This window comes from Stegodyphus dumicola, chromosome 6 (assembly GCF_044657685.1).
Source record: "Stegodyphus dumicola isolate Sdum_Otavi_A_Nest chromosome 6, ASM4465768v1".
Taxonomy (NCBI): Eukaryota; Metazoa; Arthropoda; class Arachnida; order Araneae; family Eresidae; genus Stegodyphus; species Stegodyphus dumicola.
The window spans coordinates 92,075,115-92,102,612 of NC_140773.1; the positions used below are offsets into that span (position 1 = coordinate 92,075,115).

Here is a 27,498-nt window from a genome sequence, read left to right on the forward strand (position 1 = left end):
TTAAAGGGCGACTGGGGATTTTAGGTGACCCAATCACCAAACCCTGGGTGTGAAGAATCCTCATCCAACACCCTTTTAGTTCGGGCGCCACTATAGAGACTTTAAGTTATCTGGAAAAGCCGGAGAGATGAAAAATTAGCAAACGCCTTCGACGGCAATCGAACCGCGGACCTCTGGAATACCGGCCCAAAGCCATCATGGTACAGAACCACTACACCCCGCAGGCACGCTAGGAAAGTGGGAGAAATACCTTATAAAGTAATTACACTACTTTGAAGTACCAATGCAACATATTTTGATGGAACATTTCAACATGAATGATGTTTCAATATAATAGAACACTAACATAAGAAAATAAAATCAGTAAGAAATGTCACTGAAGAATTTAGAATTTCATATGAGAACACACTTTTTATTTCTGGAAATGAAGTTTGAATTTGAGTGCCGCCTTACCTACAGATCGAGTTTGACTCCTTGAAATAAGTGGTGTGGAGATGCGTAAATAAGAATCTTGCAGTCATGGCTGATTATAAAGTTCCTTTTTATTTTCGTCGACGAATATTTTAAAGCCTATATAGTTAAGATAGCGCAGTCAGCTCACCGGTTCTTGGGGAAAAATAGCAGTACCTTAGAAATTCTAAAATACGTTTGAAGCAGCAAGTGACAGATTTAGCTGACAACAGACACGAAGAGCACATGTGACGCATTTAGTAAGATGAAAAGTCGAAATGATTTAGTTTGAATTTAATTGTAAATTGATTGGTTAATATAAACGTTTGTAATTATTACCGGGTGAAATTTTATGTATGTAATTGAATATTTTATGTATGAAATTTTATGAATTAGCGTTATGTAAGAAACTATGACATGGATTAATTTTGAAATTATGCAGTTTTACAGAGATTTATTATAAGTAGTTATTATATTTTTCAAGCAGAGAGGAAATACTTAAATTAAAATGAGACTTAGGAGACTACCGGACTATTGCAAATTTATTAAAATTTTAATTCAGGCATTTTTTTATTTACATCCCCTATATACATATTATATATATTAATCCGTATTATGCAATTGCGTTACAGTATCATGCAGATACTTTTCACCGAATCGCTGCTCAAAATTTGAACAAAAGAATCAGGTTTATAAATATCGCTGTTACTGCTTGCGCAGCCCTTTTTTATGGTTTCACCATAAAATAATATGGTTTCACCATCACTTGCTATGCCGCTCTGCTACTTTCATTGTCTAAAAATGAGCAAAGAAGTACAAAATTATGGGTCATATCGCACCTATAATTAGTTGTAAACAGGAATGTATGTTCTAAGAATTAGTTATCAAGAAATAAAACCGTACTTTGAAATCCAGGGCCATGTCTCAATGTTTTTCTGCTCTTTTATGTCATCTCATTTATCCACAAAGCTGCTTTCTTATCTCCAGATATATACAGAATTTATATTGCATTTAGAAAAGTGTACTCACAGCATCTCTCGTTTGATCCTGTGTGCTGATCGTTCACTGCGGTAAATTCGTGCTTCCACGTATAAATGATGCAGTGATATAATAAATACCTATTAGATATTTATTATATCACTGCAGAGATCAAGCTAATTAAATGTAATAAAAATTATGTAGATACCTTGAGATTAGAAAACAACTGCGTGGAAGTATGAGATGGCATAACCCAGAAGGAAAATGTTAATACGTGGCCAATGAATTCTATATATGATTATATTTCTTGACAACAATTCTTAGGACATATATTTTTGTTTACCCATCATTATGAGTGCGATATGGCCCCCAACATTTTGTATTTCTTGCCATATGTTTAGACAAAGAACGAAGCGGAGCGGCAAATTATGCGGGGCTAGTAGTAACCGAAGCAGGAAAAAGGAGCTGCAAACAGCAACAGCAGTATTTATAGATTTGTTTAAATTTTGAGCTGCTATTGGATAAAAAATATGCTCAATGCTATTCCTACGTAATGGCGTAATGCGGATTAATTTTCAGATGACGCTCTTTAAATGCATATATCACTATTTTTAAGACAGGAAGAAGATACAGGCAAACCAAAACAAGGACTTTTTGCTAAATTAAAATTACCATTCTTTTATATTTCCTAATTTACATTGGACTGAAAATTATGCTTGAAGTATGTGCTAAAAAATTATTTTCAGTTCTGCTTTTTTGCAATTGAGTTTGCATTACAAATTGATATTTTTCTTGCTGTACTGAATTTAAACATGTAGCATTGTTATACTAAAAATATATTTATGTATTAGAAATTTGAATTTTAATATTTTGATTTACAAAAGGAAGTAAAGAACTTAAATTAAAATTAAAATCTTGAAAAGATATTACATTTTTAAAATCATAATTAGTCCAAAGGGATTTGAATCCCGAAGGACTATTAGTTTCGTTTTGGCATTTTGTGTCGGACAGATAAATGTCGGTTCACTTTTCAAACTGTTGCCATAAAATGTTAGAGTCCTGCATTATATTTGAAGAAATTAAATAATGAAAAATCTGCATAAATGTATGTATATTTCTCACATTGTCATAAAATAACGGTACATAGAGTCATCGAATTTTGAATAACGTAATCCTCCAACGAATATGAGCATGTGGAAGACCAAATTTGAAATTTGAAATTTGTTTTATGATCGATTTCCTATTTTTTAAAACTTTGACGAATTTTTGATTAACAAACTCAAGGATTTCAAAGAGAGCAATGGCAACGTTGTGCAGGAAAAACATTTTTATCTCCAGCGCGTGAGTCTCTGTATCGGAAATTCTAAAGATATGCTCGTTTTAAAACTATTTTGCGATATTGCTGTTGCACTGGATCTTATGGTTTAAGTGCGAGGAACATGATATTTAATAAAGAAAGGTAACACACAAAATGTTAAAAAACGCCCCTTTGGACGTAATTTAAAATCTGAAACATTTCAGATTTTTTTTTTTTTTAATATTTTTGAATTGATCTTAAAAGTTTTGAACTTTTGCGAAGAATTTTATAATTATTTTAAGAATGATGTGATTATGAAAAATGAATAAAATCATTTTTAAAAAACTGGTAAAGACATGATATGTTAAAATTAATGAATAATTGTATTCAAAGCTAGAATATGTTAATATAAATTTTGAAAGCTTACACCTTATGAAGAAATTAAAATTTTTTAGTATATATTTATTATTTTTACTTTGTTACACACACACACATATATAGTATATATATTTATTTATATAATTTAAATTGCCAAATTCGCATCGCCTTATTGAGTAAAGGACGAAACACCTTCGTATTTATTTCTTTATTATTGTTCATTGAGCGGGAGTTGGTTTGTTCCCTTTGAAAAGTCAACTGATTTCCGATCAATGGCAATGATTACTTACTTTTAATTTAATTACTTGCTTTTAATTTAATTTCTTTTTACAATTGAAATTTTATTATTCATGGTTTATTTCAAGTCGCCGTTAAACATTTTTAACAATTTACATTCAAGTTTCTTTAAAACAATTTTCGGAATTAAACTTACTAACTATGGATTCACTCTTTTTAAATAATTCTACTAAAATTAAACTTAGGAGATAATATAATCAATATTTATTTAGTAAATAAATTATATATATATGCATAATTTTTAATATAAATGCAATTTAGAAATTTGTTGTGATAAATAAAGTAATGGGTGTAAAAACGTTTTATATTTGTGATACTGTGTAAAGTTTTGAAAAGCAATATCTCTGAGCAAATATGATTATGAAGATTCTAAATCTAAGTGTGACAAATTACTTTGACATTTGATTCTTTTTCAATCTGGCTTTCTTTTCATCTAAAAGTGTTTCAAAATTATTATTGTGGGATAATGTAAAGTTTTATTATTGTGGGATATTGTAAATTTGTAAGGGAATATACAAGTTACTACTCATAAACTGAAATCAAATTTTGGGGTATTTATTTTTTCCAATTATATAAAATTGATGAATTTTGTGGCCGTAAATCATAATTAATAACTTTAGTATCTTTACAAAAGCTAAAAGCTAGTTTAAATGGAGGAACGCACTTTTATATTTGCTATAGTATTTAAGCATAACAAAATCAACAGCAAATAGTTACGCTGATTCTCTTCTGAGGATATGCGCATTTATCAAATTCTAAGTGTGACAAATTATTGATTATATTATCTCCTAAGATTTTCTATCTTTACTAATGTCTAACGTCCATTGTACGTTGCTTTACAGTAAGAAAATATGTACTGTTTTATAATAATAGTTAATTTGGATAGAGTCTCGTGAAAGTTTAAAAGAAAATTTTCGGTTTTATATTGACTTCAATAGTTTTTAGAAATAGCTTTCAAGACAGCGACTGTAAAGATTATATTATGATATTCAAGCAAAGATTTTCAAGAGAATTTTTACGATTCTTTCTGTGAAAAATTAAGAGAGCCTTTATAACATTTTTAGCAGAAAAGAAATAGTTTGGCATAATTTTATTCTTAGAATCGAAATGTGGAAATTAATTGGCATGTCATTTCAGAAAATGTCCGATTTTATGTCAAAATACATATATTAGAACAATGATATATATAAATATAATAGATATCATAATTCACGCTTTCGAGACATGGAAAACGCAAGTTGAATTTCGTCAATCGGTCCAGTAGAAGGAAAGATATAGAACTGTCCGTTTTTTTTCCCGCAGTGTGCATACATATATGTGTGCGTGGGCGTGATGAATAGAGAAAATTTCTATCAAAATAAATGTGTTTTGAATTTTATAGCTTTTAAAAGACACAAAATGATATAAAGAATAAAATACAGATGTAACTAAATATTATTCAACAATGACAGATTTGAAACGTTTATAAATTAAATCAAGAAAGGCTTAAAAAGAAACTTAATCTAAAATATAATCAAGTCTTTATTGAAAAGAAATTTATGTTCAAAACTTTTATTTTCTTTTAATATTCATATTGAAAGGATTCAGATATCTGTTTATGTGATTCGAAATATTTCACTGGATTTTTTTAAAATGCCTCATTTAGAAATCAGAAAGAAAATAAAATTTTCTCTTTGTTCCAAACCCGCACTTCTTTTGCATTCCACCTAAAAAATCTTTTATTCCAAACAGGATTAATTATTTTACATTATGCTCAAGAAGATTTTCCTTTAAAAATAATCTCAGAAGGTTCCATCCACCTCATCTAGTTTCATTTCTTTTCTCTTAACAATTTATACCAGAAAAAGCGCTTATTTTCCCCATATATTAAAAGAAAAGAATGCAAAAATTTTGGATGAACTCTAAATACTGCCTTCGTAATGTTATTTTTGTTTTCGAGTTAAAAGCAGATGAAGACGTAGTGAATTATGAATTTAATATTCTGAAAATAAAAGGTGAGGAATATTTAAAATATGCCTCATAGGAATATTAGATCCTCTTGGTAAATGAAAAAGCAGAGAGGAAATAAAATAAATATTTTGATTTATGATAATTCATGCAATGTGTTTTTTAGAATTATTACTATAATTCATGGTAATTTTGACATTTTGAACATTGAACAAAGAAACAATATTGGTTTCGTTATTTAATTTTCATTCAGTAAAACTTTGAAAAGTAGCATCGGATTAAAGTTGCTCTTTTGAAATTTTATCTTCGTGCTTAAAAAAAGTAGTCTTTAAAATGGCCAATGTATAATGTTTATTACAAATAGCTAATTTTCCAAAATATATATTGTTTTAATAAAAGCAATTTCACATTTATGCATATGAGTGGTCGTCTCATAATGAACGCAGATTTTTGGAACCTATTTTGAAATATGAAAGAAAAATTATAATTAAATTTAAAAATTATAATTTACAAACAGTTCCTCTCTTTTTAAATACACTGAGGACAGAAGATCTTGCGTTTCTGAAGATTGTGTTTCAATGCATATTTATAATCGAGTTCTGGGTCATTGCATGCGGAATTAAATTCTTTTCCGTTAATTGTGATTCTGAACACTGAAAGAAACAGTAACCTGATGGAGCTAAATGAAAAGAACACATAAAGCACCTAAAAGTTTAGGACTGGTAAAAGCAATAAAGTCTAAAAAAAAACCATTATCACTAATTAGGATTATTTTCTATATGTTTTCCAATACCATACACCTTTCTAGTACATTTATAGAGATCCTGGATTTTCTCGTAAATGTCAAATGTTGGACTTGTTATAATTTCTCGTTACGATAGCTTAATTTCTGAAATGATCTCAAATGTTACATTTTGAGTGGAAATTTCGCTACTGGGAATGGATGGCCACCAGCTGATTTCTATCCCGATGGATAACGGGTGATTAAAGACAGTTATACATTTCCTTCTTCTGAAAATTATGTTTTTGAATCTATCATGGCAACAGGTATGTTTATAAACTTTATATGAGATGAAAAGAATTGTGTTAAAGAATGTAACTATAGTGTATCCTAAGATATGAGATTCTGCGCCTTCGAAAACATACAAATGCAGGTGGACAGCAAAATAACAAAATAAGTGTATTATGCAGTAAGTAATCATTATAAACATTCATGTCAAAACTTATATTTACATACACCAAAATAATGATATTCCACGAAATTTTCAATAGATGCAATGCAGTTTTGAAGAGTATGCGTAAAAGACATATCTAATTTGCATTATTCAATCAAAAGTGAACAGACGGTTTCTTTTATGCAAATTAATGCATTGCCCTCGCTGACGGTGAACCAAGCGCTTTGCGCAAGGTGGATTTCTGCAATATGGCGTTAGATTTCAGTTTGTAAGGCCTCAAAATGGTTTTTTATTACTCCAGATGGAAGAATCTGTGAAGTGGCGAAGCGTCGGCCGTTTAGAAGCAGGCCAGACATCATGAAAGCAGTGGCATATGTGAATATTTAAAGATTGCAGACAACCAGTTTTTACTCTGTGAAAATAATTTCAAAAATGTGTAGCTGCTGTTTAAGTAGACTTGGGGAATATTGTAAACGAACAACAGCTCCTTCTCAAGATCGATATCTGACAATAACCGTCTACTGCTAAGTTAAGTTTAGAGATTGCAGTTACCACTGGCAATGTTACATCATGGCAAACTGTATACAGATACCTTAATAAAAAAGGCTTTTGCACCCTTGTATTTATGTGTTATGATGTTATGTATGACACTACAGAAATTCATAAAATTATAGCACACAGTTTCTGAGAAGTCCGTGATTTTATATATGTAAAGATAATTTTAACAATGGACTAATATATTGTTGCGTACGTACGGGTTCGTAATAGAATGAATACCCACAGAACTGATAACGGCTTGATAAATTCACAGGTCAGGAACTTCACTAAAGTAGTCATATAGGTTCCCTCAACAGTACTACAGTCAGTAGTTACACGTTACACTTCAAACTACTAATAACGTTGAACGCAACATGATGCAAAGCGCATCTAAAATGCGAAGTTCACATGGATGTCTCATTACTTCGAACTTATCTCTAAACTAAACAATTACTATTCCGAAATTGATGTTGTCTGTTATCTTATATAATCCCCCCAATCGCCGAGAAATCTCTAGTACTTCTCTAAATTACTGGAAGGCATTTGAGGGCCGGACACGGTTACAGCTACGTATAGCATCAATTAGATTTATTATTATATTACAGTACCTATTACAAATATATAAGAACTGTCGCCACAATTTGGCGACTTTTCGCGGTTTCAAAACGAATCGGGAGACAAAAATTAGTCGACGAAACCTTCGCAAACTTGGCGATATGTCATCAATTTAAAACTATAGCCATTTACTCAATATTAAATAGACCAACCCCTGTATTCTTATTTTTCCGGTAAGCTTCCCTTCTTAAGATTTTCATGTTACATTTTACAAAAAATACAGCAATTTCACTAAAATTATTTATATGCCTACAAAATTCGTAACAATATATATATGTTTGTGTGTGTATGTATAATACATCAAAATACAAAATGCGTCATTTAGAAATGAATTTTGAACACCTGATACATTTTTAACGCTAATAATACAGATACTTATATAATGTTTGAGTCGATAATAACATTAAAATTTGGGCACTGAAATCTAAATTAATTAATAGAAATACAGTGGAACACTGACTTGACTAACATACATTTGTTCAATTGTGCATCTCACCTTTCACTTGCTGCATTCATATTATGTTGCTATTTATTTGTATTACATACAATATGTTGGTATAAAAACGCAAATGAACTTGCTCGAGTATGTATTTGGCCAAGTTGTTTCGGCACGTTTTTGCGTCATTTAAGCTGTATATTTTATATTCGAGAATGTTTTATTAACAGTAACAGAAAATATGTAACCAGTTATTATTGATGATACGTCTCTATGCACTAAGTTTAGTAAACATGCACGCACGTCTTCATGTAAAGTGTTTTTTTATCACAATGAACGATTATTTTGCATTAATCATAAGTAAAGTTTGCTTCAATGACTATAGTTTTCCCATCAAAACTAGATCGGCTTTAACCCTTTGACCTGTTTGACTGAGTTTTCTGCCCTGAATGAGCTAGTCAAATAATTTGCTCATTTGCAGTGTATCTTAGGGAAAGTTTTACACCTTGTGAGTCATTTTACTTATTAAGATGATTCATATGGGGCTGAAAGTATATTTTTGATTACTTATTTACTTTATTTATTACTAAATGTTTCAAATTTATCTTTGGTATTTTGTATTTTTCAAACTTTTATTTTTTATTGATATCAAACGTTTATTCAAATTCTTTACTGTACTTTTCCATAATTTAAGCATCTATTCCTTATTTCTTATCTATAAATCAATATATAACTTTATATACCATCTCTCGGAGGCATATTTAATTAGTAAGCTGAGGAACTGTCCTCTATCTGTATTTTTATGTAGTTGTAGAGACATTATAATTTTGGAAGCAGGAAAGATAAACAATATGCAGACGCCTTCGCCAGGAATCGAACCACGGACCTCTGGAATACGCGCCCAGCGAGCAGACCACCACACCACAAAGGCATGCCAAGAAGGCGGGAGAAATACCTTATATAGTGTTAACGTGTTGATCTTCAATAGTGACCAGTAAAACGTTAGTCGATTTTGACACTGCTTGTAAATCTGAAGACGATTCCAAAGTTTAAATACGAGCAACAGAGCCTCAATTAGTAGCCTGCAACATTATTTGGGAACAACGGAGTAGAACATAAACTCAGCAATATCTTGTTTTATTATGAATGAATCTCAGCAATATCTTGTTAATATTATGAATGAATTCTGGCGCAGCGTTAGGTTACAATATTTTGCATTAAGAAAGATACGTTATGCTTATTATTTTCATAGTCCGATTTTAAGGCGATCTGAGGTTAAGCAGCTTCAAAATTTATAATATTTAAATAAGAAAACATTGAATTCCGTCCTTTTATACTGTGAATTATCGTTGACGTACAGTATAGTACGTTCATCATCATACATTGCGTTCATCATAATAACGTTGACGTTTTGAAGGCACTGCTGAAGATTTTATAAGAAGTTCTTTTTTATGATGCTTATCCCTGGGACTACGTAAGAGCTATGGAATTGAAAAGCGCCTTTGCTTTTGAAACTTTTAGGAAACAATGGAAGTAAAGTATTACGTAACAACAAAGCTTATACCACTTTTTAGGGATTTATAAACTTCACCTCCTTGAACATTTTATATTCTTTTAGAAGAGAATCTAGCAGAAATATGACAGTGTGTAGGAAATAATACAGCTTTGATATTGTAAAAGTAAAAATGCCCCTTTTTCGGCAATACAACGCATTAAGGCATGTCTGACATACTGCTTTCAAGCTCCTGAATGAAATTTTGTGCATTTGTGTGTGTTAGCTAAAACATTTTGCTGTCCGCTTATTAAATGTTCGGATAACTAACGCAAAAGAGCTTTAAAATAACGAAGTAAATTTTCATTGCGTGAATTAAATTTTGTGAGCCCTACCATTGTTTACTAGATATACTCATTCCAGATGCACGGAGTTTGGTTCATTAAACAAATTCAATGGTATATAGTCTTACGGCGAAGCGGTATATAATGAAATGTACCAATGCAAGGAATGTCTTAGTTCCAGCATGTATTTTTAAGCGTCATTACAGCTCATTTTCATCCCCATCATTAACATACTTTCTATTAGCTCATTTTTAATATTCTTACTCCAAGAATCCTTAAAAATTGCATATCTATACATAACGAACGTTGTGTAGCAGTAGAGGGTAATAGTGTTAAGTGCAGTAAATTATGATCATCATTGTTTCGCTTTAATGAGTAGCATGTCGATAATCGTTTTTGCTTTGTTCTTTGTTTGGATTTAATACTGAATAGCATGTACTTATTGATTTACGGCCAGTTAAATAAAGTGAGTGTTTAGCCTGTGCTTGTCATACTCTACTTTTATTTTGTTTTATAAGCAGACGTCATAGCAGATAAACGAAGAACAAAGAAAGAGAAATTATATGCCTGTTATTCTTCAACGCAGTGTTAAATATGGAGTAAAACACCATTATTATTCTAAATGTAGACTTCATCAATCAAAATTTCGTAACGGAGATGTAAATAATAGTTGAAACTTGAATCCATTATTAACAATCACGCATAAAGTAACTTAAAAGCATTCAGTTTCATTATTATTTAAGGCCATACAAATTGTAATTTGTTGGAATCCGAATTCTTAAAGTTTACCATATTTCTGAAATTAATGTTATCCTTCACGTAATAATCATGATAAAAATGAAAAAAAAATATTTTATATTAATTTTTATTATAGTTTAAAAGCATAGTTTCTAAAAATGAACTTATAGATTAACACATCTTAAAAAGACAGAGGTGAAATAAAAAAAGAACGATTGAAATCCTCGAATCCTGAAATACTTTCTTGCATCTATCCTTAATCTTTTAAAATCAAAGTAAGGGTATACAGAAGAGGATTATTGGCAGTTTAGAAAAAGTTATTTTTTAAAAAATAGGTAGGGAAAAGTAGCAAAGCTAACAAGAATAATTTTGAGTTTCATATTTTTTATAAGTAACTGCATAGCACCTCTTTAACCATTGGTGAATTAATATATCAATTCATTAATATGGATTTGCCTAACAGATGGATACGTCTACATTTCGAAAAAGATATGGGGTATTCCAGTTTTGTGTAAAATAGGAAGATTAGCAGTCTTAATAACAATAAAAACAATCGAAGATATAACCTGGCGATGAGACATGAGTTTGCCAGTCAAGCGCGAGTAGAAAAGTGAATGTACACTTCAGCGGTGCTCGTGCGTAAGATCGAAATTCTTTGTTTATATTTAGAGAGACGATTGGACAAGACCTTACGGCAAAGAAGATCACATAATGTGAGCAAGGATTTCAGTGGCGCATTTTAGCAAAAGTTATTACTGTTTTTTAGAATAGAAAGGGGAAATGCACAAATTAAAAAGAGTAGTTTTGAGTTTCATATTTTATTTCTTACATACACATATATATATAGCCATACACCTATCATCTGATAGCCATACACCTATCTTCTGACATTCGTACCACAAAATAATTTAATAATGTGTTGTAGTTTTAATGGATGGCGATTTGAAACATAAGTTGCACTTACAACGGGCCTGATAACATGAAATGGAATATGAAGTATACCTCTCTATGGAATGTACATAAGAATTGTATATCATTCTCAATCATGTATTGCACACTTTACGGGGAGTTTCAGAAAAGAATAAATGCTTAAATATTTTCTGCACAGTTGATCGAATTTTCTTAAGGAAGGATTAAGGAATAAATTAAACAAAGTAAGTTTTTATACGACGTGACGTTTAGTCACAGGATAACCATTAGTGAATTTTAAACTAAAGTAAAGATCACTACGAAAACGACTGCATTCAATAAACTGCTTCTTGTGAAAGGTCTCTGAAGGTTCGAAAAGGTAAGAGACAGAGTGAGAAGGAATTTGCTGTATCTGAAGTTAGTCTGAATAAATAATGTGATAAAAACCAGTTTCATCGATGAAACGAAAGGAGATTGCATAGATTTGTATCTAAAAATTCTGGTTTCTTACATAAAACATATGTAAAATAAAATCAAAAACTATGAACTGAAAATAAGAGAAAGAAAAAAAAGAGAAAAATTTTCTTTTTGAGTTTGAAAATGCAGAACTTGAAATTAGGTCTGTGGAATCGGAGTCATGAAGTCGGAATCAGAGTTGAGTAGATTTGAGGGTAAAAGGAGTTGGAGTTGGAGTCGCTAAAACAATTCGACTCCGACCTCCAGTCTTTGTTGGACAGTTTGAATTTGAAATGAAATTAAAGTGAATTGAAAAACATGTAATGACAAACTGATTTATTATTTTTATTTATGGACTATATACATTAAAAATAGTTATTTCATATTTTAGTGACATATTAATAAATAAATACAAGGGAGCAGAATGGACATGATATTTGCCATTATAGGATTTAACTGATTCATTTAGTTACAAATATCATTGGTAAATTTAGGTAAGCAGCAATAGCAGCAAGAACTCCCAAAATTGATGCCATTCTTAGGAAGCGAGCAGGAAAAGGAGCTATTATTGATCGGGCAACGCGATAGAGAAATACATATTTGGTGATATGATGTGATTGTTAAAATTAAAAACTTTTTCAAAACATTTAGTAACCCTAATGTTTCACTAACAGAAAGACCGTGGAAAGATCTTGCAGAATTGGAAACTCTTCTTTCTACACCGTTTTTTATAGCCACAAAAAGGCTAGAATCTGAAGAACTAACAGGAGGCGATAATGGAATGATGTGATGTTTATTTTTTCTGAAATGGAGGGTTTATTGTAGAAGGAATAATTTCTTTAATGAAGAAAAGAGAAACTAGTTTGCTAGATAATAAGATCTTGCTAGGTTCAATGTATGTTAATTCAAAACGCCGAATTTTGTTGTATGACGAACAAATTAAAAACCGCAAAGAAAGCTATCTGTGAATTTTCATTAAGAATGAAATTATTCTCAGAACAACTTGATTTTATTCAAATCAGACAGTCAAACTGCAGCCATCGCAACTGAGTCTCTATCATCCTCTCTCACAGATGAATTAGATTTTGAGAAATATTTGGATAATATTGAAAAGGTTAAGGCAAATCGAATGAAAATAAAGAACCAAAAGCCTTTAGATATAAAAATAAAAAATACAAAAAAGGTTTATACACGTCCTTTGAAGAAAAAGAAAAATACGATTGCTCTTGCAAGATACCTCGTTTAGAACTCAAAAAAAAAAAAAAAAAAAAAAAAAAAACTATCCTGAAAAGTTAAAATAAGTTAGCCCTAACAGTAACACCTCTTTCTGCTACTCAAGTCAGTGTGAAAAGACAGTTCTAAGTTCTGAAGTTTATCAAATCGGAAACTATGGTCCTCTAACAAAGATCTTGCCGAAGTTATACTGTTTCTTAGAAATTACTAAATTCTAACTAAGGTAATTTAGACTTTATTTAATTTTTCTAGTATAGATGAGTTGTGTTTTTTGTTTCTAGGATAATATCCCTTTCCCAGCAAAACACGACGTAATTGTGAAAAATTCAATTTGCACATTAGTAATGTAAAGAATTACCTGATTAAAGCAGCATACTTTAAAAATGTGATATTTGTTTTAGATATGAGCCGAAAAAGCGATTGATAAGCGCAGAAATTTAAATACGCATGCGCAGGGATAAAGTACGTATACTAGATTAAATAAAATGAAAAAGAAACGTATGAAGAGCGTTTTTGTCGATAAAGATGAAGCGTTCATGAAGGTTTGTTTCGTAAAACTATTCACATTTATGATAGACAAGAGAAACATAAAAATTCTTTAAAACTTATAATCTGATGCAGCCCTAGCATGATCTACATATTTTTATGCTCATCTGTTCATAAATAAAAATTATGGTGGAAAGAAATGTAATGAAGGAAAGAATTTCTGTGTCCATCGTAAAGTAAAGGTTTTACTGCAAATTCGCGTTTTGAATATCATATCTATATTATTGTGCAACTAATATTGTTTCGAACCGATCCACAAGAAATTGTAATAATCAATCAAACACTACACTATGTACTTTCTGGGATTTCACATGTTGATTCATTTTATGGCTCGCTATATATCCAATATCGGCCTCCCTTACTATAAACCGTAGTAGAAATATAATATTGAACCATGACCTAGAAAATAAGAAACTTCCATTTTTTAAAATATGCTCTTTTCATCCTCTTAATATTCTGAATTAAATAAATGTTTCATAAAGTGCATAAATGATCTCAATGTATTCTACGCAAATATAGTGATCGTCAAGCCTTCGTTGAACAATGGATGTTTTCTTATATGTTCTCACTGACGAATTATAACATAAAAAAGTTTCACATTTAAGAAATCTCAAAACACTTATGAACTACGAAAATAAAAACATCGATGATTTGATAAATTATAAAAATGCACACATTACAGCTAAGATGAACATTTGATTACCTGTTTGGAAGGTATGATGATGAAAATATTTCCAAAGAGATTCTCTGGAAGTGAAAACTGAGCGACTTTTATAGAGTATATTGAGGCATTTGTATTCTACCTTTTTCCTTCAATTTTACAATTTTTATTTTAATTAATTAATTAATATTTTTTTGTACTCACGACTTTATGCTACACTAAATTATAAAACCTGTTTGCCCTTGTTTCATCTACATTTAATTGCTCAAAAATAACTGAATAATTATTTTTATAAATACATATAATTTAGAAATCCGTATTTTCCTTCGTGTGAATTAAAGAAAATAAATTTAAATGTAAGTTTTGTAGTTTATTTTATGAAAAATGTAGTAAAAGCAAAGCCGAAAGCAAGGAACCATTTTCATTTACCTCTCCTGAAAGTGGTCTTGTTAAAGCGTTATCCGAAAAAAAAAAATGTCTGAAATGCCTTCTATTTTAGTTACTTCATATAAACTGCAGACAAAGCTGAAAGCTAACAGCAGTGCACTGTTTTCATATTAAATATATCACTGATTTCATAAGAATTATCGATACTACTTTATTGTAGCATTATCATACTGATTGTAGGTACCTTGGAAATTCGAGACTGAGAGCGAATAGCTTTTCTATTCACAACCATTTTTCTCCTAAGTATATAGGGTCGATGGTAGACTTGTTTAAATTTGATGCTATTGTTTTACAACACCCCGTGCCCAAAAGTAATTAAGATGTATAATCCAAAGTATATTTCCATTGAGTTATAGTCAGAACTAACTATCTTTCGACAATAAAGAGCTTAAAAGATTGGTAATTCAGCTGGATTCAAATCTCCAGAAATGGGCTAGTTGCGTATGTCTTTTCGAGGATTGATCCTTGTGTTGCGTGAATATGAGATAACTTTTAAGTATTTTTGCCATCCTACAGACCTACAGACTCCAAAGTATATTTCCATTGAGTTATAGTCAGAACTATCTTTCGACAATTTGTGGAAAGTCGACTAATTTATAGAAACGTGAAATATTTATAACCATTTGTAATCAACATTCTGATTTTTCGAATTTGGTTATTATGTATAATTTTATATAATGCAGTAATGCATCAAAACACCTTTATATATTTATTAGATTTTTTTACATAAAAAGCAGTTTTCAGATGTCTCCTAGGAAGGCTTTAGAATTTCGTTAGTTATACTGTAGAGTATTATTTAATTCTCTAAAATGTTATTTTTAAGTTAAATTACCTTTTCTATCAAACATCATTTCATTTCCCTTCCAGAATGCACATTTCCGGCACACGCGATATTCAAATTAAGTATTAAAAAGGAAATATTTAAACGAAGGTTTTAGGTGGTGAAATCAGAGCGTGTACTGCCTGCTTGAAGCTCACTTTGCTAACTTTGTTTCTCTAGCGATTAGAATTCTGCGACGTTGGGTTATTCCTGCCATTACGATTATTTACGCCGACGTCGACTCAGAACTATCGTGCGAGATAGTTACACTGCAAGCTGTTAGGGTATACTTAAACCTCGTAAATTTGAATTTATGCATTAACTTTTGATTTAAATAAAAAATACTGGTTGCTGTAAGCAAGAGATAGTGCCGACTATTAAACATTATTTGAGTTAATAAAGGGTCCTATATACCCCATCCTGATTTTGTAGTACTTTGAAAGAATTCATGATAATTCACTAACCAGTTTCAACGTCGAATACATTTTGTGCTAGCTAAGAATACACGACGTTACAATATAATAGTTTACACATATAGCTTTTATCTTACATTAAAATGTTTGCCATAACTCACTGTTTGGTGTTGCAACAAAACTAACAACATAGAGAGGAAAATGGAAAAAAAACTTACAATGAACTTTTAGAAATATTCCATCTTCTATTGTTGTCTTAGGAAGAGCTGGGTTTGCTGATTTACAGATGAGTCGTTTACCGTTATCTTCTGGAGTAGGTGTAAAATGCAGGATGCTAAGTGTCAAGTTACCACCTTCCCGAATCGTTTCTTGAGTTCCAACTCCAATTTTGTGTCCATTCAGCCACCAGGTAGTCAGAGCTCGTGGGCGGGATCCCCTCGTTTCACATGTAATTTCATGCTTGTCTCCAGCTATCAAAAATGACTGATGATAACGAAGTTTAACGTGAGTCGGTAGCACTAGAAATTAGAAGAACAAATAACTATTTAGTTTAATAAAACTTACTGAATTACTCATACATAATACAAGCGATATCCATACATTTATTTTATACACATTAAAGTCGTAGTTGTGCTTCTGTAAAATGCAAGAGACATTAGGTTAATTGTAAGCAGGAGTGATGAAAAATGAGCAACGCCTTCGCCAGGAATTGAATCACGGACCTCTGGAATACGCGCCCAGCGTGCAGACCACCACACCATGAAGGCACGCTAAGAAAACGGGAGAAATACCTTATAAAGTAAAAGCAAAATTCAAGTCAGTGTAATTTGAAACCATGAGCTTGTTTAAGAAAAATCAAACATTAAATTTAATTAAGAAAATAAAGCTAAGAATCGGTTGCTTACGATGGAATATGATCTTTCTTAAAGGATGTGAAAGGATTTAATTGCTTTCTAAAAAAAGATAATAGTACAAAATATTGTATCATAAAAACACACCTTTTTACTTCTTTGTACGAAGTAGAGGAAGGAAGTATTGTAATCACGAAAAATTTCGGGTACCATATTTCAAAGGAAATATCCATTTTGACAGCAATCGAATGCAATTTTAACGATGTTTTTGCGTGATACTTGCTCGCAGTAGCAGAATAAAGAACTGTTTTTCCCAAACGAATTAAAAATCTGATTTAAAATGGATTCAGAAAAGATATTTTCGCGGGGTCTGAACGTATGCACGTGCGTACGTATGTATGTATGTATCTGACATAACTCAAAAAGAAATAGCCTCAGAACGTTTAAATTTGTGTGTTTCACTGCTATAATATGTAGATGTGCACCTCCCTTCTGGGCTGCAATCCGGCCGCACCAAAAGTATATATATATATATTCTCTCTGTTACTTGGCTCCCTGAGATCAGTAATTTTTATTCTTATATGTTGATAAATTGTGCACTTTTTGCTTTAAAAATGATTGAATTATGTTGTTCTTATCTTCCGGTTAAGGCTTTTATGCCTTTAGTTAATCTGCATGCTATAGTTGTAGAATTATCAAAAATTTAAAAGTTGTTTAAGTGAGACTAAGCCTAACTTTTTACCATAGCAACCATATTTGTTTACATTTGACACTTACCAGAATAGTAGATTCGTTGCCAATCTAGAGAAACTAAGCTTCGTAACAACAAAACTAACGTCTTCTTTAATTATTGCAAATTAAATCATGTTTAATCCATTCTAGATTTATCATTTCAGTTATTAAATTATCCCATATATTGACTCAGCATAGCGTCCACAAAATATTAACTCAGTTTCTACGCCTTGAGTGTCTTTTTGCTGAGTGAGACCAAAAGTAAACTTAGCTTTGTGGACCGATAAATCTGACCTTTTTGCCTGCTGGCCGAATTACTTGTTTTTGCGCAGAAACCCTACTTTAAATTGTAATTTTTTAAAATTCTTTTAGCTGTATTTGGTGTTTTATGTTTTTCTATATCTTTCAATTTGTAATGAAAATATTTTGAGTTTTTATGTAAGTTTGCCTTTCTATGAAGTGAGAATTGAATTAATTGAATGAGAAATACATCTTTAAGGAAATTCGTGGAAATAAGTGTTTTGTATTAGCAGGATATATTTTACCCAGTCTGACATAGCCTAATTATCCTGGAAGAGAGTAGTGTCTTGAGTTCATATTTTAGCTTAAGAGCGATCGACCGATTCGGGAGTTGTACTTTAGCGCTTCGCCGTGAAACTGTCTTCACCGTTATAGCCTGAAGGCTGGGTTCCTGATTGTTTCAGCGTGTCTGTCGTTTTTTTATTTTTGACGAATGTAAACGTGTCTTTGGAACTGCCCTGTTTAATAGTGCTGACTGGCGAATAAATTGTGTTTAGATTCGTGATCAAGTGTTATCATCAATTACTCCAAATCTATTTTAATACCAACCAAATCTATACCAACAATACTATTTTCTGAAATGTTAGTTAAGTTGATGACAGAATACACATAAAGTCATTTTTTAATGAAAATTTAACATTTATTGCATATCGTAATAAATAAAAATTATATGACACTTTATGGAAAAATCATTAAAACACGTCAATTATTTTCGTTAAAAGTGTTAGGATGTTGTTTCCTAACAAATCACACGTAGTAAATTTTTAAAAATTATATGTCACTTTATGGGAAAATCTTTAAGACAGTCAACTATATTTATTAAAAGTCTTAAGAAGTCGTTCCCTAACACATCACACGTAGTAAATTATTACATCATTTCATGACTTAAATTAAGATTACATGGGTAGGGGAAATATTACACGTGAGAATAAGCTTTATTAAATTCTTAGGTTTTTTTATTCATGCAGAGATTTCTCGAAATGCTTTCAACAACTGATAGAATTATTTATAATACTACTTTTTATTAAAAACATTCTTGCTTCAAATGAGCGAAAATGGACTTAAACTACGATTAATATTTTATCTACTTTCTCACTATATTTCTGAATAAAATATCTAATAATTGCTTTTTAAATAACCAATAACGCATATTTATTCTTTCCCATAAATATTTAAAAGCGGTAGCACCAAAAGTACTTCCATGTCGATTTTGATTATTTTTTATGTAATTAACTTGGCTGGAAATCTATTTTGTGGAATAATTTAATTTAAATATTCAATCCAAACTAAATTAAATTTTAGAGTTTAGATCGTATGATGGAACCCATTTCAACATAGCTTATATTTTCAATAATAGCCAGTTTAAATTCTGTTTTCTGATGACAAAAATATAGTCACTTTAAAAGCGAAAGATGGTTTCAGAAGTTTGTGCTTTCTCTGAAGTTTCATAAATTTCTTGATATCCTATAAATTAAGATATACCTTATAAGTTTCATTGTCTCATTCGCCAAAAAGCTCTTTGTGCCAGGAACAGCTGCAAAACACTAGACAAATGTTTTCAAAGATGTGATCAAAATGGTGAACTACGTCATGGTTCGAGCTCGTAACTATCGAAAGTTTCAAGCACTTCTTGATGAGGTTCAAGCACAGTATAACACTTTGCTTATGTACAGTAAAATCTGATGGTTGATGAATGACTTTAGCCTGCTTCTTAATGAAAAAGGCAGGGTTATCCACAGCTCCCTGATATGGTCTGGCTTAACAACGTTAGGTTTTTTACAGATTTTACGCAAGACTTCAATGTACTGAACAAGCTACAAGTCTTGGGAAAAACATCAGAGAGGATGTTTTGCAATATAAAAACATTTGAAAGAAAACTGCATTTTTTAAAGGGATCTTGCAAATAGGCAGCTGAAATATTTTCCAAATCTAAAGATGCATACAGGAAATTCGACACAATTGGTACGCAGTCCTTCAAGTCATGAAGAAATCTACAAGGAATTTTCGAGCATCGTAGCAACTGCACAGTAGGATTGTAATGACAGATTTCTACAGTTTCGATAGATAGAAACAACTTACTTCTCCAGATATTTCTCCAGTTTTCTTACTTCTCCTGATAAATTCAAGTTTCAAGAACTTTATATTTCTTGCTTACAATGATTAGATTTTGAAAATCTGGAAATGGAGCTAGTGGAATTTCAAGTAAGCTCTACATAGGAAAGAAACTTCTCTGATCTGCGTGCATCACTTAAGAAGATGGAGTGAAGTGATCACACAGAACAGCACAACTGATAGTTATTGAAATTTAAAATGAAATCCTTAAAGAAAGGAATTCTCTACCAAATAAGTTTAAATCAATGAAAACACTTAGGGGTGCTATTCTTACTTTGTTTGGATCGTGTTATGCGTGTGAACAGATGTTTTCAGCTTTGAATTATATCAAATGTGACATAAGAAGCAGATTGATAGATAACCTGAGTGCTGCATGTGTTGCATTCAAATTAACAAAGTATGAGCCAAGATTTGATAAATTATCAGTATGTATACAATAGAAAATTCCCATTAATTACACAAAAACGATCTATTACCTGTAATAAAAAGTTTCTTATGTATCGCTGAAAACTCTGTTCTTATTTTTTCTCTTTTTTCTTAAGTGTGTTGTTTTGCTAAGCCAAACCCTCATTTTCAGGTTTAATTGGATTGTTGGCAATTTGCTATAAATAAGTGGGTTTTGATTGAATTTTAGACACATGGCCCCAAAACGGTTCGCCACCACTGTTCTAAATCATGGAACTAGAGGAAAATTTACAGTAAATTATGGAAATATGAGCTACTCTATTTCCTTATTCACAAACTTATTCACGCTTAAATAAGTTAATTTTTTCAAAAGTGTTGAGACTATTTTAAGCAAGGTCTAATGAATTTTGCTTTCTTTACGAAAATAAGAATTTTAACTTCATAATTGCATTTTTCTTAAACAAAAGGAAAGCTTAGTCAGCTTTCTGTTCATAAAGTGCATTCACTATATTCGGCAAAAAAGTAATACATGCAGGGGTCCTATTTTAATGAGATAATTATTACCTCAGAAGAAATTATCTTCCTTTCAAAATGTATCAGTTGGGACTACATATCTCTGATGTTTCAGATTTTCTTTTCCTAAAGATTTGAAATAAATCTCTAGAGGGCATTCTGTGTTGCTGAAGATTCATTTTATTCTCCTCTAAAAGGTTTTATTATGTTTCTCAAAAATACCGGCTATCTAGCCTGCATTTTTAAATTTAATTTTTCTCCCAAATGTTACGAGTAATTTCTTTTGCATTTGCAGTTAAATTTTATTTAGCATTTGGAATGAAATTTCATTCATATTAAATTTGGACACTTTTCTTTAAACTCTCAATCCAAAATTCCTTACAAGGAGAATTTTATTCAGAAAATAATATTTCAGTAAATTAAACAAAAAATGCATCGATCAGTCAGCAATTGATGGATTGTTATCCATCCATATACTACAGTTTTTGTATTAGGGTACGCTAGTGCTCGTCCCGTATTGAATTAAACAAATACATTTTGTTTTTTGTCAAATTATAAATACTACTGACTGAATATTGGGAAGGTTCCGCATCTTCTTAAGCACTTCAAAAAGTGTTAAATGTTTTCAATTTTCTACAAATTCTTGTCCACGATAAACATAAGCTTTTACTGTTCGACGGATACTTAATGAATGCATAGGATTAATATACTTTCAGCACAATAAAATGGTATTATTTGTTTAAAAAGATACTAATTTAACTAAAGCAAAATTACTCTGTAATAAGTTTCATTTCATACATGAATATTGTAAATAAAATGGATTTCTGAAACCAAAAATACCTACTCTAAAATAATTGCACTTCTGTTATATATTTTCCTGCATTTATAATAATAAATCCTAATAGACATGATAACATTTTTTATGTTAATAGTTTTCAGTTTGCTATAAATTCGTGCCCACGATAAATATAAGCTTTTGCTGTTCGACGGATAATTAATGGATGCATAAGATTAATTTACTTTCAGCACAGTAAAAACGGTATTGCTTGTTTAAAAAAGATGCTGCTAACCTAAAATAAAATTCCTTCGCAGTAAGTTTTATTTTATACATGGATGTTCTTAAATAAAATGGATTTCTTACACTAAAAAATGTCAAATCTACTTCTTGTGTACGTTTTCTTACATCTATAATAATAAGACCTAATAGACGTATTAAATTTTTTATTTTTTTATAGTATATAGCTTGTAATCCTCTATCAATATGTATTGTTTTAAATTTTGGTTAAAAGAAGTATGTAATTTTTAACATTTAATTTAAGAAGTATATAATTTGATTTGGTTGAAAAAATTTTGGTTAAAAGAAGTAAATTTTTAAGTAATTTGACCATGTTTTCTGCCTTTGCCTTTATGTGATGAAAAATATAATGCAGCAACAAACACAGCTTTTTAAAATTGAAGCTCATTTTAAATTGGAGATTTAATTTAACGGTTGCAGAGACAGTTAAGCATTTTATTACGGAGCAGAAGTCGTGAAAAGCATGCACTGCCCTCCTTGGGGTTTGAAATGCGTATTGTTAGCCGGATGTTCTTCCAGTTACATTACGGAGACACATGATAAGGTGAATAAAATTAGTAAAAATTTAGCTTAATGAACTGGTAGAAGTAGAGAGTATATTGTGCTGGGAAGTTTTGCAGTAATAATTACTTAAATTATTACTAAACTTACTGCATAAATTTTGGAATTCTAATTAATTTAAAGTTTGAATTGCTCTTGAACCATTGAAACCAATTTGATAATGTGTAGAGTTGCGCGCCTCCAACCTGCACGCAACCAAGAGGTGACTGTTGAAACTGGAAAATAGACAGAGTCTTGCTAAGGGTTTAAGTCCCTTTTTATTCAACTTAAGAAATTACAATTGCGTGCTCTTGACGCTCACAAACTACGCCGACCCGGCGGTAAAATAAAAATAAGAACCTGAAAAGAAATAATAACAAGACTCTAACTACGAGGCTCTCTAAACGTAACTAACCTCACCGCGTTTTACAATACCGCTGCTAATTCAGCAAACTTTGAATATCACGTTGAACGATTAACAATTCTCCGAGGCAAGCACACAGGCCGAAACGCGGGGTTCTTCAATTTCTGGCTAACTACCTCCGCGCTCGTGAAGTAAGAACAGCACACTTCGAACTCGTTTCCTTTCTATTTAACAGAATACTTCCGCTGATAATTTGAATCCTTGCGCGTTCTACTAAAATTTACATACTCTGGCACTGGCAGTTCCAGGGGAAAGTAAGGCTTGACAGGAAAGATAGTTTAAACTTAAAATAAATGTTAGTTAAAATAAATATAAACCCTACAAGTGTATGTAGCATATTTCATAAAATGTTTGGAAAGATGAAAGTTATGTTGTGCTTATCTACTTTGACTCTTAAATGCATAAAACGTTTCTCATTTTGACATACGAATTTGAGTATTTATCTTACATTTGACAAAGACAGAAATTTATTGAAGATCTTTCAGTAATATCCTTATGAAGATTACATCTTATAAATTCATTCTTCATGACAACCGCTTCTACTGTCTTTGTGACTTGAACTGAAAGATCGAATAAAATTTCTGATTGAACCTAGACGCATTTGCCTTTAGATTCCTGACTGAATTTATTCCTGACTTAGTTGCGAATTAGTTGAATCAATTACCTTATTAAATAAAAATCATTCTGTTATCTCTTTCTAAGGACAAAGTTGAAAATTTCCCAAACAACGCGCTCAGATACTGAGAATCGTATCCAAGATGTGTTACGAATATTTGATGGTCTTATCCAATTAGATAGCTTTGAGTATGAGTATGGGTAAAAGGTTGGTTCTGGAACACTTGGGAGCAGAGGAGTCTGTAGCATGCAGTGCGGAAGGCTTACTGAGGTAATGAGAGGAACGGCAATTTGCTGCGTTATCATGGACAAGTTACAATCAGTTTAGAAAGAGTTGCTACATCCTCACGGATCTTAATCATAAGTCTCATTTTGTTTGGGACATCATCTGGGTATCTCACACGTACTTGCTTATCTTTCACTACGTTTATACGCAGCATAACACGCGGTCTCATGCTCCTTCGAGAACTTTCTAATCAACAACTGCCGTCAGAATGCAAACATTTGTGAGCCTTGTGATTGGTTCTCCTGCAATCTGAACAAAGTATACATGATGAGACGTTGGATGGAAAGAGCAGGAGTACTGCATCTCCCGCTGCATGACAGAATAACCAAAAAAGTGTCAAAGTATCTATTTTTGATTATTCCACAGATGCTGTTTCGACACCGAGTGAGTAGGACGTGTTTCACAGGACGCTTCAGTGAGAACGGGTCTCAATATTCTACGCTTATGGTGTGTCGCTGAATGCTTTGGATTTGCTTTCGACACCTGGTATAGTCTGGTGTTCTGTGTAAAAAATTATGGAAAGCCAAGTTATGTACAATTCAGTTTCGGATAGCGATGATTCGTGTAGATTCTGTTGAAAATTCTGATGTCAAGAAAAATTGTGCCCTTTTAATGACTTACTGTTTGTTCTCTGATGTTGTTAAAGATTGTGCAGACTTAGTTAAACTCAGTTCTTCTACAACAGCTGTCGTCAACCCTTAGAACTTCACGGATCAGTACATATATAATTTTATAATTGGCGGACCACTAATAATATGAATTAAAAAAAATTAAATGAGAGAAATTTACAATATTGATTAAATGCATTAATTTTTATTCATATTATTCAATGTTTAACAACATATTAATACGCAAAAACAATAGTCAACTTTACATGTAAATTCTAATTTTCATTTGTTAATATAATTTTCGAAACATTTAGTGCTCAGCAGCATGCCTTTATGGAAATTCAGGCTACGCCCCTGATTATGAGTAACGATTAAAGCACTATTAACATCTCACTGATACACATATTTCGTTCACATTGAAAAATTACATGAAAAGTACAAAAATCTTACATTCTTGTACACAGAGCTTCACATTTCCATACCACTGAAACGGAACTTCACGAAAAGAAAGAAAAAACGGGCAAACGCAAAGCAATATCGATAAACTGAAAGTGTTATGCCGCCAAATTTTAATTATTGTAAACATACTAATCATCGCTTACTCAGCAATGGCGCCATCGATCAACAGTTAAGACAAAATAAAAACGGAAAGTTCCAGTGATGTAATTATAAACAGGAATGCAGATGGTTCTCATAAAAATCCATTAAGTTGCCTATTGACAGGGAGGAAAACTCTATTAATTACGACTACAATAACATATGTTTGTACTTCAAAAGGAAAGAGAATTCCAGTTCGCGCTATTATTGATAACAGCAACATATTCATGGATGCCAACTCTCACTTTCAAATGTCGTTAGATAAACCTGCAAAAGTAGATAAAAGTCACTAAATAGGAATTTCGCTAAAAGTAGTAGCTAATATATATATATATATATATATATGTATGTATGTATAATCCATATTCCATAACAGGTTTTTTTTAGTTTTCAGTTTTTAAGCTGAATCTTCGTAAAAATATAAATAATGTCCCAAATTTTCTGCTGACCATCAAAACGTTTTGACGGACCACCGGTTGGCGACCGCTGTCCTAGGAAACCGGAAACCTAAAGGTAGTTCTAGAAAACGTGTATAACCAAAAAAAAAAAAAAAGTAGCAGTGGAAATAATGTCAATAATCTTAGTGATGAGAATGATGCTAATATGGATATAAATGTTGATTGTGTAGATGCTACAATTCAGAATAATGATTTACTTAACACGGGTAACACCAATTATGGTTATCTTTCAAATTAAATTCAACGATTTTATTAAAAAAAAATTCAAATATGAATTAAATGTGGGCGTCACCGCTAGAATTTCTGGAGAGCTTTTAAAGCTGGTACCACTTACCGTGGATCTTCACCATGATATTACTAGATACTAAATCTAATAGTATCCAGCATTATATACTCTGCGAAACGCGTTAAACCTATGAAGGTAGTGATTTGAGAATTACCCTCCAACTGCCCCGCAGATGAAATTAAAAATGAGTTAATTGCAGAAAGATATAACATCATTTAAGTGAATCTGTTTAGATTAAAAAACCGAGTACCGTTACCTCTATTTCAGGTTCAATTAGCCAATGTAGATATTACTAACAACTTATTTGCGATACTAACAACTTGTTACTTCACCTTACAAGTATAAAGGTGGTGCACAATGCCCTAACTGTCAGTGTTTTTCCTTTCCTCGGATGAGATCAAACTCACTCAGAGGTGTGTTAATCCGTCACCACATAAGCCTTGTTCTATATTTAATGCTTTTCGTGGTTTTCCCCATGTGTAACGTGTATACGAGCCAGTTTCCCTTAGAAAGTCCTCCACGAAGGCATCCCTCCCCTTAGGCAGATAGCCCTCGAGGCTTTGCCATAATCACACACACACACTATATTTAATGCCATAAAACTCAGATTTCAAGACGAATGTTTGAGGCAATAACAATAAAAATGTTCAGACAAGTTTTAAAATATTTGTAATATTATAACTTTAAAGTTTGTAATTTTACAGATATGTAATTGTAATATTTCGTGGTTATATGAGATCTACAGGTATCTTAATGTAGATATAGATAAGTATACTTTTATAAATTTTAATTTTTTTTAGTATTTTAATGGGAACAAAACAGTACTTTTTGTCATATTAATACTGATTGCCATTTCTAAATCGAATATAACTCTAATATGAGAACTTGCGCTAAAATTGGTATTCAACTTTATTTGAGAAACGATTAATATTAGAAATTTACAAGTAATCGAAACTTTATTTAACAACTAAAACGTAAATTTTTGTTTCATAATTGTTATTAATGCATTTATTATCAATGATATTATTCGATTGCTAATATTAATGATAATGAAGTCTGAAATTTAGCTAGCATTTAATAATTAACTAGATTCATTCAGATGTTATTCATAATAACGACAAAAATGTTTTGTTAGAATTGTGTTTAATTTATTTCTAGTTAAAATTTGAACCTAAATGTAAAAAGTCAATAACGTTCAATATCTAGACAGCAGATGATAGATTACAATTTTACGTTCGCCAGATGGATATGTGTATAAGCATTGTATCTGTGGATGAAAGCAGTTAGAAAGACCTCAAACTGATCATACGTTTATCTAAGAAAATTAATCAGCAGATGATCATTTATCACTTTATGTTCATTTATCATTTTCATAATTGTTGCATTTAAAAATATTAGCAAAGCTAGCAAAAAAGCATCCAACATCATAAAACTTAAATTTTTATCATATGCAGACCATCATTATTAAAAACGCAAAACTGAAATAATTATAAATTGGATGCATTAGTTAATAATGACAGGTGCTAA

The 27,498-nt window shown here is 31.3% G+C and overlaps 1 protein-coding gene and 1 long non-coding RNA gene across 3 annotated transcripts in view; one reads left to right on the forward strand and one right to left on the reverse strand.

The window, feature by feature from the left end:
• Positions 1–27,498, reverse strand: part of LOC118185611 (protein turtle-like) — an 886,541-nt gene that overhangs the window by 278,028 nt on the left and 581,015 nt on the right. For both annotated transcript variants that reach the window (XM_085818674.1, XM_085818673.1), the window contains exon 5: positions 16,388–16,687. In XM_085818674.1, the coding sequence (XP_085674800.1) occupies positions 16,388–16,687 (300 nt within the window). The remainder of the gene's footprint in view (positions 1–16,387; positions 16,688–27,498) is intronic.
• The window catches only part of LOC146996801 (uncharacterized), a 157,671-nt gene that overhangs the window by 99,442 nt on the left and 30,731 nt on the right, over positions 1–27,498 (forward strand). The window lies entirely within an intron of this gene.